The 20,953-nt window shown below is 48.0% G+C and overlaps 2 protein-coding genes across 2 annotated transcripts; both read right to left on the bottom strand.

Moving 5' to 3' along the window:
* Positions 1-1,282: 1,282 nt before the first annotated feature.
* LOC121601048 lies at positions 1,283-3,682 on the bottom strand. The gene is made up of 2 exons (XM_041929850.1): positions 1,534-3,682; positions 1,283-1,467 (listed from the first exon to the last, which is right to left on the bottom strand). Exon 1 carries the CDS (start codon positions 3,552-3,554, stop codon positions 2,622-2,624), a length of 933 nt encoding a protein of 310 aa, XP_041785784.1. The 5' UTR covers positions 3,555-3,682; the 3' UTR covers positions 1,283-1,467; positions 1,534-2,621.
* A 15,621-nt stretch (positions 3,683-19,303) lies between these two features.
* Positions 19,304-20,359, bottom strand: LOC121601049. The gene is made up of 2 exons (XM_041929851.1): positions 20,262-20,359; positions 19,304-20,159 (listed from the first exon to the last, which is right to left on the bottom strand). Exons 1-2 carry the CDS (start codon positions 20,298-20,300, stop codon positions 19,887-19,889), a joined length of 312 nt encoding a protein of 103 aa, XP_041785785.1. The 5' UTR covers positions 20,301-20,359; the 3' UTR covers positions 19,304-19,886.
* Positions 20,360-20,953: the final 594 nt, after the last annotated feature.

Here is a 20,953-nt window from a genome sequence, read left to right as displayed (position 1 = left end):
AGACGCTGCTGTGAAGGAAATGATCACATCCTCTCGTAGCAGCTGAAGAGTGCAGACTAGACATGGGCAAAATGATTCTTTGCGACGATTCGAGCGAGCTGGCTCTTTTGCTTACTGCGAATCACGAGCGAGCGGTGATTCGTCCGCTCGCGCTAGCCATATATTAGCAATTGGACAGGATATATAGGTAATATCTTTCGTGAGGTATTACTTAATTAATGCAGATTGTTCTCGAATAATAGAGTATATAGTTAATGGTGAGAAAAAATCAATACACAAAATACACATATTTTACATCTTCGATGGGAGCACAACAACCACTAATGAGTTTTCATCTCATTAATTGTGCTCCTCATTTTTTTCATCCGTGGCATTTGTTCATAAATGAAATAATGATCTTTTTAGACAATGGCTATAATCAGGCAGGAAGAAAAAACAAAATGTCACTCTGTGAACGAATGTTACAAAAATCATTATAATAGTAAGTATTTAAGCAATAAGGCAAAGCCGTCCTCCTGTATAAAAAAAACATAGCGTGAGGCAATTAAAACCCTTTTTTTGTTACAAAACGACTTATATTATTTATCGTAATAACTGGTTTCCTACAGCGAACACAGCGAAACAATTCAGGTTAGGTGATAATTATTATAACTACTATAAATCCATTTTGTGTACGTCGAAATATACCTTGCTTTTTTAAATCAGCTGTTTATCAGCGGCTTACAATCAACCTAGCACGCTATCGCACTGTCTATCAAAAATATGTAGCGAGAAGATCAGGGTAGCTCGCGAGCGGCCTGGATGCTTAAAATCCATGCATAAAAAAACAGCCTAGCTCGCGAGCGCACTGCCTATCCAAAATCCATGCATAAAAAAACAGCCTAGCTCGCGAGCGCACTGCCTATCCAAAATCCATGCATAAAAAACAGCCTAGCTCGTGAGCGCCCTGCCCATCCAAAATACGTAGCGAGAAGATCAGGGTAGCTCATGAGTGACCTGTTGGTCCAAAATCCATTCATAAAAAACAGCCTAGCTCGCGAGCGCCAACATGCATAGTGAGAGGATTAAGCTAGCTCGCGAGCGCGCTGCCTGGACAAAATACGTAGTGAGAAGAAAAGGGGCGCTCGCGAGCTACCTTGTTCTTCTCAGTACCCGTCCGGCAAAATGAGTGTATTTTTTGAGTGATTTGAGTGACGCTGTCGAAATACAGTGTCCCTTCGACCAATGAGTTACCCACTCACGCGAGCCCTCCCCCACCCCACCCGCAACGCACGGTGAGCTCTGCAGTTGTCAATGTGTTCGTGTTCTTTCGAGCCGCATGCTAAGGTAATAGTGTGCGTGTCATTTTTACACATCCATTTTTTATTAGGCTGACAGCGCATCATTCACAAAACCTGCTTCAAAACGTTTACAACAGCATTAGGACAGTGTTATAAATCGATATATGTTACAGTTTACAGGGTATTACTGAAATAAAAAGATAGAAAGTGTAAGTAATTGTGATAAAAAGTTAAACAACCATAAAATTAATACCTTTTTGTGTTTATGTGCAGCAAAAACATCATGTCTTCACCGGGGAACGAAGCGCGTCTAGTTGAAGGAGACCGGGATGAACTGTTGTTTTGTTTAGGCCGGATCCCGGCTTGTATAGATGTGCGAGCAGTTACGCGTTTTGAAGAGGGACAACTAGCCACGGCATCTGCTTCATCAACGGTGTCGGCTGCATTCGGTGGTAGTGTTGCTCTTGTGACACGGCCAACCGGAACAGAGCAACGCAACGATGGACAACAGCCGAGTACGGCTGCAAGTCCAACGGTGCAAGCGACTGCTGGTGGTTGTGATACGGTTGTGACACTGCCGTTTGAAATCGTCCGACGCCTTGGTGAGCAGCAACCGACTTCAGTAGCATATTCGCCGTTGCAAGTAGCTGCTGGTGGTGGTGTTACTGTTGTGACACTGCCGTCCGGAACTGTTCGACGCATTGGGGACCAGCAGCCGAGTTCAGTTGTATATTCTCCGATGCAAGCGGTTTCTGGTGGTGGCGTCGCTACTGTGACATGGCCACCCGGTATCGCTCGACGCAACGACGGACAACAGCCGAGTTCGGCTGCACGTTCAACGGTGCAAGCGGCTGCTGGTGGTCGTGTTGCTACTGTGATGCGGCCGCCCGGTACCGTTCGACGCATCGACGGACAACAGCCGAGTTCAGCTGCACGTTCAACGGTGCAAGCGGCTTCTGGTGGTGGCGTTGCTGTTGGGGCACGGCCGCCCGGAATCGCTCGACACATCGGTGATCTGCAGCCGAGTTCAGCTGCCTATTCGTCGTTGCAAGCGGCTGCCGGTGGAAGTGTTGTTGTTGGTGCACGGCCGCCCGGTACAGTTCGACGCATCGACGGACAACAGCCGAGTTCAGCTGCACGTTCAACGGTGCAAGCGGCTGCTGGTGGTCGTGTTGCTACTGTGATGCGGCCGCCCGGTACCGTTCGACGCATCGACGGACAACAGCCGAGTTCAGCTGCACGTTCAACGGTGCAAGCGGCTTCTGGTGGTGGCGTTGCTGTTGGGGCACGGCCGCCCGGAATCGCTCGACACATCGGTTATCTGCAGCCGAGTTCAGCTGCCTATTCGTCGTTGCAAGCGGCTGCCGGTGGAAGTGTTGTTGTTGGTGCACGGCCGCCCAGAACCGTTCGACGCATCGACGGACAACAGCCGAGTTCAGCTGTCCATTCGTCGTTGCAAGCGGCTTCCGGTGGTGGCGTTGCTGTTGGGGCACGGCCGCCCGGAATCGCTCGGCGCAACGACGGACAACAGCCGAGTTCAGCTGCACGTTCAACGGTGCAAGCGGTTTCTGGTGGTGGTGTTGCTAGTGTGACACAGCCACCCGGTATCGCTCGGCGCAACGACGGACTACAGCCGAACTCAGCTAGATGTTCAACGGTGCAAGCGGCTTCCGGTGGTGGTGTTGCTGTTGTGACACGGCCACACGGTACCGTTCGACTCATCGAAGGACAACAGCCGAGTTCAGCTGTCCATTCGTCGTTGCAAGCGGCTTCCGGTGGTGGAGTTGCTAGTGTGACACGGCCACCCGGTATCGCTCGACGCAACGACGGACAACAGCCGAGTTCGGCTGCACGTTCAACGGTGCAAGCGGCTGCTGGTGGTCGTGTTGCTGTTGCGGCTCGACCGCCCGGAATCGCTCGGCGCATCGGGGAGCTGCAGCCGAGCTCAACTGCCCATTCGTCGTTGCAAGCGGCGGCTTCCGGTGGTGATGATGCAGTTGTGGCACAGCTGCTCGACTCACTCGTGTCAGATGATATGAGTGTTGATGCGGCTGATTCACAATTGCAAAACACATCGGCTTGTTTTAACGAGAACGAGCCGACGGTGTCTGCTGCACAACCAGAACCGACTGGTATTGTCGGGCGACAGCAACCGTTGGCTTCAGCTGTGCTTTTGCGTGACACAGTTGCAGGGAGTTTGGATTCCCCAAGTATGCCATTGCCCTCCGAGTGCCATGGACATAATTGTTGCGTGCGCTGCCGGAATACGCTCATTAGGTTGGATGCTCGTAACGCACAAATTTTGGTTTATACGATGGACATACTTTCCATCGTACAGTATCGGACAGAATGAAAGGACCCTAGTGTTTTCAACGCAGCATGCACCCGTTGGGACAGGTTTATGTGTGGTTTGTGAGTGTTTGTGTTTGTGTGTGTGTGCATGTGTGTATGTGTGTGTGTGTGTGTGTGTGTGTGTGTGTGTGTGTATGTGTGTGTGCATGTGTGTGTGTATGTATGTTTGAATGTGTATTGGTGTGTGTGTCTGTTTCACAAGTATGTCGTTTCGGATAGATTTGTTAGTAGTTTTTTTGTGTTTTGGGTTAGGTTTTTGTTGTAATTAGCAGGACCACCGCCCTCGCGAGCAGTGATCCCTATTCAAAAATGCAATAAGCTCAGTTCTTGATCTTATTGCCGTCGCCCACGATGACATTTATCATGCGTTGACGCATCGACATCACCAGTTTCTGGATCGTTTCAGGTGGAATCTTTCTCCACACCTCTTGCATGTGATCGAAGAGTTGATCCAGATCTTCCGGTATTTGTTTACCCAGCCTCTTCTTGAATATTGCCCAGAGGTTCTCAATGGGATTGAGATCCGGGCTAAGGGCAGGCCACTTCATTGTTTTGACATTGTTGTCAGCAAGCCAAGTTTGGACAGTCCCGGAAGTATGCTTAGAATCGTTGTCTTGCATAAACATCCAAGACCGAGGAAGGTTTTTCCTAGCATGTGATAGCAAATGAGTATCAAGAATGTCTCGATACCCAAACCGATTTAAATTACCGTGGATTCGAACCAACGGACCCATCCCATAGTAGGAGAAGCATCCCCACACCATGAGACTACCACCGCCATGCTTGAAAGTTTTGAAGCAGTACTTCGGATCAAGAGCACAATTAACAGGGCGCCGAACCAACCTGCGTCCGTCCGACCCCTGTCGATTGAATTTCGACTCGTCTGACCACAAAACCCTGCGCCAATCCTCCTCATCGAAGAACATGTGCTCAATTGCAAATAACACCCGTGCGTTTTTATGCGCAGGTGTTAAATTGGGCACTTTGCGTGGCACTCGCGCGAGTAGCCCGGCACTGACCAATCTTCGCTGAACTGTTCTCGGCGTCACCGCCAATTTCAGTCTGCCTCGGATCTCTGGTGCCGAGCTAAACGGATGTTTCTTCGATATGTTCACGATCTTACGGTCTTCCTCCGCCGTGGTCTTCCGAGGACGTCCGGGTGACTTGCGCGTTTCGGTTGTCCGAAGCGCGTTTGCCACAAAGGTGCGCGATCGTTCCATCACGAACTCGATCGTTCTGCGCTTAATGCCAGCAGCCGCCATTCGCTTAATGATATGGCGCTGATAATCGGTACAATGTTTACCGCGACCCATTGTAATAAAAATTGCTTGCTTAGACCGTCAAGAACACACTGGTTAAAAACTTGGACACGACTGATGCCGTGCACTGCTTGCGTTCTGCTTTTATACGCGATGCATCACATCGTTGTCGAGCAGCAAAAAAGCGTATGGATAAAAACTATCTATGAGTAAGCGAGTGAGCATCTACCCATTCAAAACCGAACAGAATACTGCCGCGCTCATGAAACAAAACGCCCATTCAAAAGAACACCTGCGCGCTTGCTCAATGCACACACAAATTTTCCCATGCGCACACAACGTTCAACGCAGAGATGCACGCAGGCCTTTCAATGGCGTGCACTGGCGAAACACCTGTGAGGGAATGCCGAGTTCATTGATTTTGTGCGAAATGGAAACGCACCGCTGTCGCAATCACATTCATGAAACAGCACACCTGCGTTCTCGTTCGAAGAACATTCGCTGCCATCGATGCAAACTTTAGCTTTTATCCAAGTGTGAACGCACGTTGTTTCACATGATAACACACATAATAAGAATGTTTTCAACGCAATATGAAACCAAGTCCAGCTACGTTTCTTCAGACAAAAACCCGCGCACTCACACACACACACACACACACACACACACACACACACACACACACACACACACACACACACACACACACACACACACACACACACACACACACACACACACACACACACACACACACACAAACCTGTCCAAACGGGTGCATGCTGCGTTAAAAACACTAGGGTCCTATCATTCTGTCCGATACTGTACAACCAATGCAAGGAACGCGCAGAAATAATCAAGCCTTTCAACTCACTGTTGTATCGAGCCTTCAAGAGTTCGATGACGTTGAACAAAGATTAGGAGCTGATGAATTTTTTTTCTATTCTTATCTACACAAAATTGATTCTGAGATCGACCGTCAAGATGCTAACAATAGGCTACACCAGGCTATAAATATTTTATTTGAAAAAAAATTCTTTGCTACGTGCAGCTGGGACAGTTCGGCTGGAACAAAAATTCCTTTCGAACGATACATTAATGTATTGCGGCTTATGAAAGCTGTCGCCACTAACCATTTGGGAATCGAAGTGGACATGAATTATGTACATGAATTTTTTAAGCGTAAACTTAAGCATGCACATGAACGCATTAACATGAAAGACGAGCGAAAGAGTGTATGTCATACTAGGCGATGAGAGATGTATTGCTTTTTTTTAAACACGTGTATATACTTTATTATTACCAAATGAGATCAAATTGGAATAGAATAACGAAAAATGTTAATATGCTATGATATTTATTTCATGTTTTTCTGTTTAGTTATGTTTTATCGAACGTGAAAATTAAAAAAAAATACTGTGATCGGGAAATATAAGGGTAAACGTATGTTCAGGCAAGCCCTGTCACTTCATATCGTGCTTAACGAAACACGAACAATCTTCGTTCAATTTCGAGTGTTCGGCTCGATCGAGTAGTTTATAAATAACAGTGAATGTCGTAAATAAAGCTCTCTTTCAATTTTGCTACACAACGAATAACTGCTGGTAAATATTAATGGTTTGAACGTTACACCGAAACGCGGAAAATAAATTATCCGAAATAGTGAGATTAAACATTGGTGCCGTGACCAGGATTAAGACGAATTAGTCGCCTGTGCTTTAGTCGCCTCACAATCGACCAAGTTCACTGTGTCCGCGAAATTTAGCGTTTTTTGTCAAACCGCACTATGACTGGTCCGATAAACGTTTTGTCGTCCAGAAGGACAGTTTTACTAGCAGTATTGGCTAAGCACGAAAAGTTTTTGGCCGAATTTGACCCGGAACGGGATGCAATCGAAATCAATATTCGCATTGCAAGGGTCCAGAAGCTTTCCGTTGATTTGGAAGCAATTCAGGCCAAATTGGAAGATGCAGCGGCCACCGAGGAAGTGATAAGTCACAATGCCGCGTTACGAGACGATTTCGGCTCGCGTTTGATACGCCTTGAAGCCCATTTGAAGGCTAAACGGGTGCACGTTCCGCGATCCGCAAGCACAACGCCAAACACCAACCCGTTGGCAGGTATAAAGCTTCCCACCATCTCACTTCCTGAGTTCGATGGTGATTACATGCAATGGCTCACGTATAGGGACACTTTTGAGGGATTAATTCACGAAAATATGGAACTACCACCGATACAAAAGTTTCATTATTTACGAGCTTCCGTGAAAGGCGAGGCCGCAAAGGTGATCGAAGCAATCACGATTAGCGCAGCCAATTACGAGCTAGCATGGCAAATGCTCACCGAAAGATACTCGAATGAGTATTTATTAAAGAAACGGCATCTTCAAGCACTTTTTGGTATGGCCACCGTTAAGAAGGAGAGTGCATCAACCCTTCACCATCTTGTGGACGAGTTCGAGCGTCACAAGAAAACTCTCAATCATCTAGGCGAAAAAACGGAGGCATGGAGCTGCTTGTTAGAACACTTAATGTGCACAAAATTGCCTACCTCCACATTAAGAGATTGGGAGGAAAATGCCTCAACTAGCCAAAATCCTAGTTACGAAGGATTAATCGCATTTTTACAGCGCCGTATGCGAGTGTTGGAAACCTTACAGGTAAACATTACCGAAGCTCCCTCTACCGTGAACCAAACGCACTATGCACATAAACATGCTCCGCCTATGCGCTTAGCAAGCTTTCCGTCAACATCACACGACACACGCACATGCCCTTTATGCCACTCCGATCACAACTTATCGAAATGCCCGCGTTTCATGCAAATGTCACCGGAGGAACGGTACCGAAACACAATGACACTGAAATTGTGCTTGAATTGTTTGCGCGACAATCACCGTGTGCGTGATTGCTCATCGCAATACAAGTGCAGACACTGCAATTCAACACACCACTCGCTTTTACACTCTTCACAAAATTACGGCACATTTTCCACTGCGAACACGTCAGCTGCGCAAAATGCTTCCGTACACAACACACACAACACAGACGATCACACGGCAAACACGCAACGCACTTATGCAGCAGCATTGAGGCAAACTACGGAACAAGTTCTGCTTCAAACTGCACTGGTAAACATTGTTGATGCGCATGGCATAATGCATCCTGCACGCGCACTTTTAGATAGTGCCTCCCAGCCAGATTTGATGAGTAGCCGTTTTGCTAATCGGCTAGGTATCAAATCGGGCACGGTCGACATCACACTGATTGGTGCTGGTCAATCGGCCACCCCGGTGCGGAAATCGATGCGCACCACGGTATCTTCCAGAACGAGCCCTTATGCAATTAATGTTGAGTTTTTGATAGTCGAGAAGCTTATTGCTGATTTGCCCGCACATGATGTGTCCACCAGTGGCTGGAAATTACCGCCACATATTATGTTCGCCGACCCCCATTTCGAGAAGTCGGCACCGATCGACATTATTCTCGGTGCCCGGCACTATCACACGTTCTTTGTAAGCGGGGCGCAATATAAAATGTCATCAAATCTCCCAGTCCTGATGGAGAGCGTATTCGGCTGGGTCGTGAGTGGATCCGCATCTACCTCTCAGCCAGCAACATCCAATACTTTTCATACTTCATCCGTGGTGTGCATGGTTTCACTAGAAGAATCAATAGAGCGTTTCTGGAAAGTAGAAGAACTACAGGTTAACGATGGCTATTCTCCTGAGGATCGCAAATGTGAGCAATTTTACAAGGATACAACACAGCGAGACAAAGCTGGTCGTTATCTGGTATGCTTACCTAAACAAGCAGACTTCGATGATAAGCTTGGCCTTTCGAAGGCAGCAGCATTAAGGCGTTTTAGTTTGCTAGAAAGGAGCTTAGAACGAGATCAAAAGGTAAAAGCGGCGTACCATGATTTTATGCGTGAGTATCTGGAGCTTGGGCACATGTCACGCATAAAAAACCCCTCCGACGACGAACGCGCGTATTATCTGCCTCACCATCCCGTGTTCAAAGCCGCTAGCTCCACAACAAAGGTTCGCGTGGTATTTGATGGTTCAGCTAAGACGTCCACCGGCTTTTCGCTAAACGATGCGTTATGTGTCGGTCCTGTCGTGCAGGACGATCTGCTCGACATAATTTTGCGCTTCCGCACATATAAAGTAGCCGTTGTTGGAGATATTGCGAAAATGTATCGACAAGTATTGCTTCATCCTAACGACCGGAAATTTGTACGCATTTGCTTTCGATTTTCGCCTCACTCGCCAATCGAATATTTTGAGCTGAATACAGTTACCTATGGCTTAGCCCCCTCATCATTCTTAGCAACCAGAACATTGCTGCAGCTTGCAAACGATGAGGGCGACTCTTGTCCCAATGCTTCAGCTGCTTTGAAAACTAATTTCTACGTTGACGATTTCATCGGTGGTGCTGATTCCATCGAAAATGCTCGCCAGTTACGAATCGAGCTTTCTCAATTGCTCGCCAAAGGCGGCTTCGAGCTGCGAAAGTGGACATCCAATCAGCTCGAGGTGCTCGCCGGTTTAAATGCGGATCAAATCGGCACACAGTCAGCGCGGCAATTCTTACCACACGAGACGGTAAAGGCTCTTGGTGTTTCATGGGAGCCAGAGCATGACGTTTTATCTTTCGAATCCGCAATATCCAGTGATGTGTCCATTCCGACAAAGCGATCCATTCTATCTAACGTAGCTCACATGTTCGATCCGCTGGGCCTGATCTCCCCGATTGTCATTCGGGCCAAGATGATGATGCAGGAATTATGGTTGCAGAAAGCTGGTTGGGACGAGTATGTTCCAGATACTATCTGTAAGAAATGGAAAGCAATACAACAGGATACAATACAACCCGGCGCGTCTAATCCTGCTGATCTGGTTTCACGAGGCACGTCAGCCGCTGATTTCCTGAAAAGCAAACTGTGGAGCTTCGGTCCGGATTGGCTATCTTTGCCCGCTTCCATCTGGCCCAACTCTAACCCAGAACCAGCCAACGAAACGAATCTAGAGATTCGCCAGGTGAGTGCTGCCGTTGTACACACAACCACTAATCACCCTTGGTTTGCGTTGTGTTCTAGCTACAAGCGATTGCTGCGTATCGTATCATACTGCATTCGCTTCACACGTAACGCTAAGGAAAAGGCACGCACTCAGCGAACAGCAGCACAGCACCCCGCACCTTTAATCGTCACACCCGAGTACATGGAAGCAGCAAACACTGTGTTAAGCCGCCTAGCACAGCAGGATGCATTTTCAGCTGAACTCGGGCAGCTCAAAAAGGGAAACGAAGTGATGAAGCAATCACCTTTACGTGCACTAAGTCCATTCCTTGACGAACAAGGGATTATCCGTGTAGGGGGGCGTTTACGGCTATCTCAACTTCCCTACCAAGCGAAGCACCCTGTTTTGCTTCCCAAGAAACATCCGTTCGCGCAATTGATCGCAAAGTATCAACACGAGGAGCTTCGTCATGGAGGAGGAAGGCTGCTCTTATCTCGAATTCGCGAAGAGTTTTGGCCGTTAGATGGAAGGCATCTTGTTAAGCACATTGTGCAAAATTGTTTTCGGTGCATTCGACAGCGACCGACACTTGAACAGCAACAACTTGGACAGCTTCCAGCGCAGCGCATCACTCCCAGCCGGCCTTTTAGTGTTACCGGAGTGGATTACGCCGGTCCATTATACCTGAAGCCAGCCCATAAACGAGCCGCTCCGGGAAAATGCTACCTCTGCGTGTTTGTTTGTTTTTCCACTAAGGCCGTACACTTGGAGCTAGTAAGTGATCTAACTACTGCTGGTTTTTTAGCTGCATTACACAGATTCACAGCACGACGCGGTTTACCGGCACACATACACTCGGACAACGGGAAAAACTTCGAAGGCGCGGCGAGGGAGCTTCACGAGCTGTTCGAAATGTTTCGCGATGAACAGCAGCTACATCTAATTGTGACAGATTGCACTAACCGCGGTATCAATTGGCACTTCACCCCTCCCAAGACACCACACTTCGGCGGATTGTGGGAAGCAGCTGTGAAGACCGCCAAGCGACACCTTTTTCGGCAGTTAGGCAGCACGCGACTATCCTACGAAGGCTACACAACGGTCCTACACCAGATTGAGGCGGCGATGAACTCGCGGCCTCTCCTACCTATGTCAGACGACCCTAACGATATATCGGCACTTACCCCAGCGCATTTCCTCGTGGGCACATCGATGCATGCTGTCCCCGAGCCGGACTACACCCACCTTCGTTCCTGCACCCTCAGCGACTTGCAGAAGTGGCAAGTAATGGTGCAACGCTTCTGGAAACACTGGACGACGGAATACCTGCAAGAGATGCAACGCGATAACACCATGGCGAAGAGGAACGACAGCATCTTACCTGGCAGACTGGTCATTCTGAAGGACGATTTCCTCCCCCCAACACGTTGGCCACTCGCACGTATCGTACATGTGCACACCGGAGACGACAAGCTGACACGGGTAGTAACACTGAAAACATCAAAAGGTATCGTAACTCGTCCGATAACAAAAATTTGTATCTTACCTGTGGCAGAGGCCGACGAGAGCACATGCACATAATTTCCGTTTATTTTGATTGTTTTTGTTTGGATTGTTGACATTCGTCAAGGGGGGGGAGGATGTTCAGGCAAGCCCTGTCACTTCATATCGTGCTTAACGAAACACGAACAGTCTTCGTTCAATTTCGAGTGTTCGGCTCGATCGAGTAGTTTATAAATAACAGTGAATGTCGTAAATAAAGCTCTCTTTCAATTTTGCTACACAACGAATAACTGCTGGTAAATATTAATGGTTTGAACGTTACACCGAAACGCGGAAAATAAATTATCCGAAATAGTGAGATTAAACATTGGTGCCGTGACCAGGATTAAGACGAATTAGTCGCCTGTGCTTTAGTCGCCTCACAATCGACCAAGTTCACTGTGTCCGCGAAATTTAGCGTTTTTTGTCAAACCGCACTATGACTGGTCCGATAAACGTTTTGTCGTCCAGAAGGACAGTTTTACTAGCAGTATTGGCTAAGCACGAAAAGTTTTTGGCCGAATTTGACCCGGAACGGGATGCAATCGAAATCAATATTCGCATTGCAAGGGTCCAGAAGCTTTCCGTTGATTTGGAAGCAATTCAGGCCAAATTGGAAGATGCAGCGGCCACCGAGGAAGTGATAAGTCACAATGCCGCGTTACGAGACGATTTCGGCTCGCGTTTGATACGCCTTGAAGCCCATTTGAAGGCTAAACGGGTGCACGTTCCGCGATCCGCAAGCACAACGCCAAACACCAACCCGTTGGCAGGTATAAAGCTTCCCACCATCTCACTTCCTGAGTTCGATGGTGATTACATGCAATGGCTCACGTATAGGGACACTTTTGAGGGATTAATTCACGAAAATATGGAACTACCACCGATACAAAAGTTTCATTATTTACGAGCTTCCGTGAAAGGCGAGGCCGCAAAGGTGATCGAAGCAATCACGATTAGCGCAGCCAATTACGAGCTAGCATGGCAAATGCTCACCGAAAGATACTCGAATGAGTATTTATTAAAGAAACGGCATCTTCAAGCACTTTTTGGTATGGCCACCGTTAAGAAGGAGAGTGCATCAACCCTTCACCATCTTGTGGACGAGTTCGAGCGTCACAAGAAAACTCTCAATCATCTAGGCGAAAAAACGGAGGCATGGAGCTGCTTGTTAGAACACTTAATGTGCACAAAATTGCCTACCTCCACATTAAGAGATTGGGAGGAAAATGCCTCAACTAGCCAAAATCCTAGTTACGAAGGATTAATCGCATTTTTACAGCGCCGTATGCGAGTGTTGGAAACCTTACAGGTAAACATTACCGAAGCTCCCTCTACCGTGAACCAAACGCACTATGCACATAAACATGCTCCGCCTATGCGCTTAGCAAGCTTTCCGTCAACATCACACGACACACGCACATGCCCTTTATGCCACTCCGATCACAACTTATCGAAATGCCCGCGTTTCATGCAAATGTCACCGGAGGAACGGTACCGAAACACAATGACACTGAAATTGTGCTTGAATTGTTTGCGCGACAATCACCGTGTGCGTGATTGCTCATCGCAATACAAGTGCAGACACTGCAATTCAACACACCACTCGCTTTTACACTCTTCACAAAATTACGGCACATTTTCCACTGCGAACACGTCAGCTGCGCAAAATGCTTCCGTACACAACACACACAACACAGACGATCACACGGCAAACACGCAACGCACTTATGCAGCAGCATTGAGGCAAACTACGGAACAAGTTCTGCTTCAAACTGCACTGGTAAACATTGTTGATGCGCATGGCATAATGCATCCTGCACGCGCACTTTTAGATAGTGCCTCCCAGCCAGATTTGATGAGTAGCCGTTTTGCTAATCGGCTAGGTATCAAATCGGGCACGGTCGACATCACACTGATTGGTGCTGGTCAATCGGCCACCCCGGTGCGGAAATCGATGCGCACCACGGTATCTTCCAGAACGAGCCCTTATGCAATTAATGTTGAGTTTTTGATAGTCGAGAAGCTTATTGCTGATTTGCCCGCACATGATGTGTCCACCAGTGGCTGGAAATTACCGCCACATATTATGTTCGCCGACCCCCATTTCGAGAAGTCGGCACCGATCGACATTATTCTCGGTGCCCGGCACTATCACACGTTCTTTGTAAGCGGGGCGCAATATAAAATGTCATCAAATCTCCCAGTCCTGATGGAGAGCGTATTCGGCTGGGTCGTGAGTGGATCCGCATCTACCTCTCAGCCAGCAACATCCAATACTTTTCATACTTCATCCGTGGTGTGCATGGTTTCACTAGAAGAATCAATAGAGCGTTTCTGGAAAGTAGAAGAACTACAGGTTAACGATGGCTATTCTCCTGAGGATCGCAAATGTGAGCAATTTTACAAGGATACAACACAGCGAGACAAAGCTGGTCGTTATCTGGTATGCTTACCTAAACAAGCAGACTTCGATGATAAGCTTGGCCTTTCGAAGGCAGCAGCATTAAGGCGTTTTAGTTTGCTAGAAAGGAGGTTAGAACGAGATCAAAAGGTAAAAGCGGCGTACCATGATTTTATGCGTGAGTATCTGGAGCTTGGGCACATGTCACGCATAAAAAACCCCTCCGACGACGAACGCGCGTATTATCTGCCTCACCATCCCGTGTTCAAAGCCGCTAGCTCCACAACAAAGGTTCGCGTGGTATTTGATGGTTCAGCTAAGACGTCCACCGGCTTTTCGCTAAACGATGCGTTATGTGTCGGTCCTGTCGTGCAGGACGATCTGCTCGACATAATTTTGCGCTTCCGCACATATAAAGTAGCCGTTGTTGGAGATATTGCGAAAATGTATCGACAAGTATTGCTTCATCCTAACGACCGGAAATTTGTACGCATTTGCTTTCGATTTTCGCCTCACTCGCCAATCGAATATTTTGAGCTGAATACAGTTACCTATGGCTTAGCCCCCTCATCATTCTTAGCAACCAGAACATTGCTGCAGCTTGCAAACGATGAGGGCGACTCTTGTCCCAATGCTTCAGCTGCTTTGAAAACTAATTTCTACGTTGACGATTTCATCGGTGGTGCTGATTCCATCGAAAATGCTCGCCAGTTACGAATCGAGCTTTCTCAATTGCTCGCCAAAGGCGGCTTCGAGCTGCGAAAGTGGACATCCAATCAGCTCGAGGTGCTCGCCGGTTTAAATGCGGATCAAATCGGCACACAGTCAGCGCGGCAATTCTTACCACACGAGACGGTAAAGGCTCTTGGTGTTTCATGGGAGCCAGAGCATGACGTTTTATCTTTCGAATCCGCAATATCCAGTGATGTGTCCATTCCGACAAAGCGATCCATTCTATCTAACGTAGCTCACATGTTCGATCCGCTGGGCCTGATCTCCCCGATTGTCATTCGGGCCAAGATGATGATGCAGGAATTATGGTTGCAGAAAGCTGGTTGGGACGAGTATGTTCCAGATACTATCTGTAAGAAATGGAAAGCAATACAACAGGATACAATACAACCCGGCGCGTCTAATCCTGCTGATCTGGTTTCACGAGGCACGTCAGCCGCTGATTTCCTGAAAAGCAAACTGTGGAGCTTCGGTCCGGATTGGCTATCTTTGCCCGCTTCCATCTGGCCCAACTCTAACCCAGAACCAGCCAACGAAACGAATCTAGAGATTCGCCAGGTGAGTGCTGCCGTTGTACACACAACCACTAATCACCCTTGGTTTGCGTTGTGTTCTAGCTACAAGCGATTGCTGCGTATCGTATCATACTGCATTCGCTTCACACGTAACGCTAAGGAAAAGGCACGCACTCAGCGAACAGCAGCACAGCACCCCGCACCTTTAATCGTCACACCCGAGTACATGGAAGCAGCAAACACTGTGTTAAGCCGCCTAGCACAGCAGGATGCATTTTCAGCTGAACTCGGGCAGCTCAAAAAGGGAAACGAAGTGATGAAGCAATCACCTTTACGTGCACTAAGTCCATTCCTTGACGAACAAGGGATTATCCGTGTAGGGGGGCGTTTACGGCTATCTCAACTTCCCTACCAAGCGAAGCACCCTGTTTTGCTTCCCAAGAAACATCCGTTCGCGCAATTGATCGCAAAGTATCAACACGAGGAGCTTCGTCATGGAGGAGGAAGGCTGCTCTTATCTCGAATTCGCGAAGAGTTTTGGCCGTTAGATGGAAGGCATCTTGTTAAGCACATTGTGCAAAATTGTTTTCGGTGCATTCGACAGCGACCGACACTTGAACAGCAACAACTTGGACAGCTTCCAGCGCAGCGCATCACTCCCAGCCGGCCTTTTAGTGTTACCGGAGTGGATTACGCCGGTCCATTATACCTGAAGCCAGCCCATAAACGAGCCGCTCCGGGAAAATGCTACCTCTGCGTGTTTGTTTGTTTTTCCACTAAGGCCGTACACTTGGAGCTAGTAAGTGATCTAACTACTGCTGGTTTTTTAGCTGCATTACACAGATTCACAGCACGACGCGGTTTACCGGCACACATACACTCGGACAACGGGAAAAACTTCGAAGGCGCGGCGAGGGAGCTTCACGAGCTGTTCGAAATGTTTCGCGATGAACAGCAGCTACATCTAATTGTGACAGATTGCACTAACCGCGGTATCAATTGGCACTTCACCCCTCCCAAGACACCACACTTCGGCGGATTGTGGGAAGCAGCTGTGAAGACCGCCAAGCGACACCTTTTTCGGCAGTTAGGCAGCACGCGACTATCCTACGAAGGCTACACAACGGTCCTACACCAGATTGAGGCGGCGATGAACTCGCGGCCTCTCCTACCTATGTCAGACGACCCTAACGATATATCGGCACTTACCCCAGCGCATTTCCTCGTGGGCACATCGATGCATGCTGTCCCCGAGCCGGACTACACCCACCTTCGTTCCTGCACCCTCAGCGACTTGCAGAAGTGGCAAGTAATGGTGCAACGCTTCTGGAAACACTGGACGACGGAATACCTGCAAGAGATGCAACGCGATAACACCATGGCGAAGAGGAACGACAGCATCTTACCTGGCAGACTGGTCATTCTGAAGGACGATTTCCTCCCCCCAACACGTTGGCCACTCGCACGTATCGTACATGTGCACACCGGAGACGACAAGCTGACACGGGTAGTAACACTGAAAACATCAAAAGGTATCGTAACTCGTCCGATAACAAAAATTTGTATCTTACCTGTGGCAGAGGCCGACGAGAGCACATGCACATAATTTCCGTTTATTTTGATTGTTTTTGTTTGGATTGTTGACATTCGTCAAGGGGGGGGAGGATGTTCAGGCAAGCCCTGTCACTTCATATCGTGCTTAACGAAACACGAACAGTCTTCGTTCAATTTCGAGTGTTCGGCTCGATCGAGTAGTTTATAAATAACAGTGAATGTCGTAAATAAAGCTCTCTTTCAATTTTGCTACACAACGAATAACTGCTGGTAAATATTAATGGTTTGAACGTTACACCGAAACGCGGAAAATAAATTATCCGAAATAGTGAGATTAAACATTGGTGCCGTGACCAGGATTAAGACGAATTAGTCGCCTGTGCTTTAGTCGCCTCACAATCGACCAAGTTCACTGTGTCCGCGAAATTTAGCGTTTTTTGTCAAACCGCACTATGACTGGTCCGATAAACGTTTTGTCGTCTAGAAGGACAGTTTTACTAGCAGTATTGGCTAAGCACGAAAAGTTTTTGGCCGAATTTGACCCGGAACGGGATGCAATCGAAATCAATATTCGCATTGCAAGGGTCCAGAAGCTTTCCGTTGATTTGGAAGCAATTCAGGCCAAATTGGAAGATGCAGCGGCCACCGAGGAAGTGATAAGTCACAATGCCGCGTTACGAGACGATTTCGGCTCGCGTTTGATACGCCTTGAAGCCCATTTGAAGGCTAAACGGGTGCACGTTCCGCGATCCGCAAGCACAACGCCAAACACCAACCCGTTGGCAGGTATAAAGCTTCCCACCATCTCACTTCCTGAGTTCGATGGTGATTACATGCAATGGCTCACGTATAGGGACACTTTTGAGGGATTAATTCACGAAAATATGGAACTACCACCGATACAAAAGTTTCATTATTTACGAGCTTCCGTGAAAGGCGAGGCCGCAAAGGTGATCGAAGCAATCACGATTAGCGCAGCCAATTACGAGCTAGCATGGCAAATGCTCACCGAAAGATACTCGAATGAGTATTTATTAAAGAAACGGCATCTTCAAGCACTTTTTGGTATGGCCACCGTTAAGAAGGAGAGTGCATCAACCCTTCACCATCTTGTGGACGAGTTCGAGCGTCACAAGAAAACTCTCAATCATCTAGGCGAAAAAACGGAGGCATGGAGCTGCTTGTTAGAACACTTAATGTGCACAAAATTGCCTACCTCCACATTAAGAGATTGGGAGGAAAATGCCTCAACTAGCCAAAATCCTAGTTACGAAGGATTAATCGCATTTTTACAGCGCCGTATGCGAGTGTTGGAAACCTTACAGGTAAACATTACCGAAGCTCCCTCTACCGTGAACCAAACGCACTATGCACATAAACATGCTCCGCCTATGCGCTTAGCAAGCTTTCCGTCAACATCACACGACACACGCACATGCCCTTTATGCCACTCCGATCACAACTTATCGAAATGCCCGCGTTTCATGCAAATGTCACCGGAGGAACGGTACCGAAACACAATGACACTGAAATTGTGCTTGAATTGTTTGCGCGACAATCACCGTGTGCGTGATTGCTCATCGCAATACAAGTGCAGACACTGCAATTCAACACACCACTCGCTTTTACACTCTTCACAAAATTACGGCACATTTTCCACTGCGAACACGTCAGCTGCGCAAAATGCTTCCGTACACAACACACACAACACAGACGATCACACGGCAAACACGCAACGCACTTATGCAGCAGCATTGAGGCAAACTACGGAACAAGTTCTGCTTCAAACTGCACTGGTAAACATTGTTGATGCGCATGGCATAATGCATCCTGCACGCGCACTTTTAGATAGTGCCTCCCAGCCAGATTTGATGAGTAGCCGTTTTGCTAATCGGCTAGGTATCAAATCGGGCACGGTCGACATCACACTGATTGGTGCTGGTCAATCGGCCACCCCGGTGCGGAAATCGATGCGCACCACGGTATCTTCCAGAACGAGCCCTTATGCAATTAATGTTGAGTTTTTGATAGTCGAGAAGCTTATTGCTGATTTGCCCGCACATGATGTGTCCACCAGTGGCTGGAAATTACCGCCACATATTATGTTCGCCGACCCCCATTTCGAGAAGTCGGCACCGATCGACATTATTCTCGGTGCCCGGCACTATCACACGTTCTTTGTAAGCGGGGCGCAATATAAAATGTCATCAAATCTCCCAGTCCTGATGGAGAGCGTATTCGGCTGGGTCGTGAGTGGATCCGCATCTACCTCTCAGCCAGCAACATCCAATACTTTTCATACTTCATCCGTGGTGTGCATGGTTTCACTAGAAGAATCAATAGAGCGTTTCTGGAAAGTAGAAGAACTACAGGTTAACGATGGCTATTCTCCTGAGGATCGCAAATGTGAGCAATTTTACAAGGATACAACACAGCGAGACAAAGCTGGTCGTTATCTGGTATGCTTACCTAAACAAGCAGACTTCGATGATAAGCTTGGCCTTTCGAAGGCAGCAGCATTAAGGCGTTTTAGTTTGCTAGAAAGGAGGTTAGAACGAGATCAAAAGGTAAAAGCGGCGTACCATGATTTTATGCGTGAGTATCTGGAGCTTGGGCACATGTCACGCATAAAAACCCCTCCGACGACGAACGCGCGTATTATCTGCCTCACCATCCCGTGTTCAAAGCCGCTAGCTCCACAACAAAGGTTCGCGTGGTATTTGATGGTTCAGCTAAGACGTCCACCGGCTTTTCGCTAAACGATGCGTTATGTGTCGGTCCTGTCGTGCAGGACGATCTGCTCGACATAATTTTGCGCTTCCGCACATATAAAGTAGCCGTTGTTGGAGATATTGCGAAAATGTATCGACAAGTATTGCTTCATCCTAACGACCGGAAATTTGTACGCATTTGCTTTCGATTTTCGCCTCACTCGCCAATCGAATATTTTGAGCTGAATACAGTTACCTATGGCTTAGCCCCCTCATCATTCTTAGCAACCAGAACATTGCTGCAGCTTGCAAACGATGAGGGCGACTCTTGTCCCAATGCTTCAGCTGCTTTGAAAACTAATTTCTACGTTGACGATTTCATCGGTGGTGCTGATTCCATCGAAAATGCTCGCCAGTTACGAATCGAGCTTTCTCAATTGCTCGCCAAAGGCGGCTTCGAGCTGCGAAAGTGGACATCCAATCAGCTCGAGGTGCTCGCCGGTTTAAATGCGGATCAAATCGGCACACAGTCAGCGCGGCAATTCTTACCACACGAGACGGTAAAGGCTCTTGGTGTTTCATGGGAGCCAGAGCATGACGTTTTATCTTTCGAATCCGCAATATCCAGTGATGTGTCCATTCCGACAAAGCGATCCATTCTATCTAACGTAGCTCGCATGTTCGATCCGCTGGGCCTGATCTCCCCGATTGTCATTCGGGCCAAGATGATGATGCAGGAATTATGGTTGCAGAAAGCTGGTTGGGACGAGTATGTTCCAGATACTATCTGTAAGAAATGGAAAGCAATACAACAGGATTGGCAACTCATCTCTGAATTCAAGGTTAGTCGTTATGCGCTTCTACCTGGTGCGCGTATTCAGCTACATACCTTCTGTGATGCATCGGAAGCAGCATATGGAGCCTGCATTTATGCGCGTTGTGAAGGCGAAAGTGGGCAGATACGCATAACGTTGCTTTCTTCCAAATCGCGTGTGGCACCGCTCAAGCGCGTCACACTGCCCCGCCTTGAACTATGCGCTGCTGTATTAGGAGCACACTTGCATCACCGGGTAAAGAAGGCGATGGGGATCAACGTTGCAGAGTCTTTCTTTTGGTCGGATTCCACCATCACCTTAACCTGGATCAGCGCCACACCCAACACATGGGCAACGTTTGTGGCTAACCGGGTATCTGAAGTGCAGCATTACTCACACCCGCGGCAGTGGAGACATGTACCCGGCGCGTCTAATCCTGCTGATCTGGTTTCACGAGGCACGTCAGCCGCTGATTTCCTGAAAAGCAAACTGTGGAGCTTCGGTCCGGATTGGCTATCTTTGCCCGCTTCCATCTGGCCCAACTCTAACCCAGAACCAGCCAACGAAACGAATCTAGAGATTCGCCAGGTGAGTGCTGCCGTTGTACACACAACCACTAATCACCCTTGGTTTGCGTTGTGTTCTAGCTACAAGCGATTGCTGCGTATCGTATCATACTGCATTCGCTTCACACGTAACGCTAAGGAAAAGGCACGCACTCAGCGAACAGCAGCACAGCACCCCGCACCTTTAATCGTCACACCCG

Source organism: Anopheles merus, unplaced genomic scaffold (assembly GCF_017562075.2).
Source record: "Anopheles merus strain MAF unplaced genomic scaffold, AmerM5.1 LNR4000021, whole genome shotgun sequence".
In the NCBI taxonomy this organism is placed as follows: Eukaryota; Metazoa; Arthropoda; class Insecta; order Diptera; family Culicidae; genus Anopheles; species Anopheles merus.
This window is presented reverse-complemented; position numbering and strand designations above follow the sequence as displayed.

Bases quoted from the DNA above. Each gene is read 5' to 3' on its own strand.
- LOC121601048 (XM_041929850.1), bottom strand. From the start codon at position 3,554: ATGAGCGTATTCCGGCAGCGCACGCAACAATTATGTCCATGGCACTCG.
- LOC121601049 (XM_041929851.1), bottom strand. From the start codon at position 20,300: ATGCAGGCTCCATATGCTGCTTCCGATGCATCACAGAAG. The intron at 20,160-20,261 runs GTATGTAGCTGA...CATTTCTTACAG, and splicing joins CTTCCGATGCATCACAGAAG to ATAGTATCTGGAACATACTC.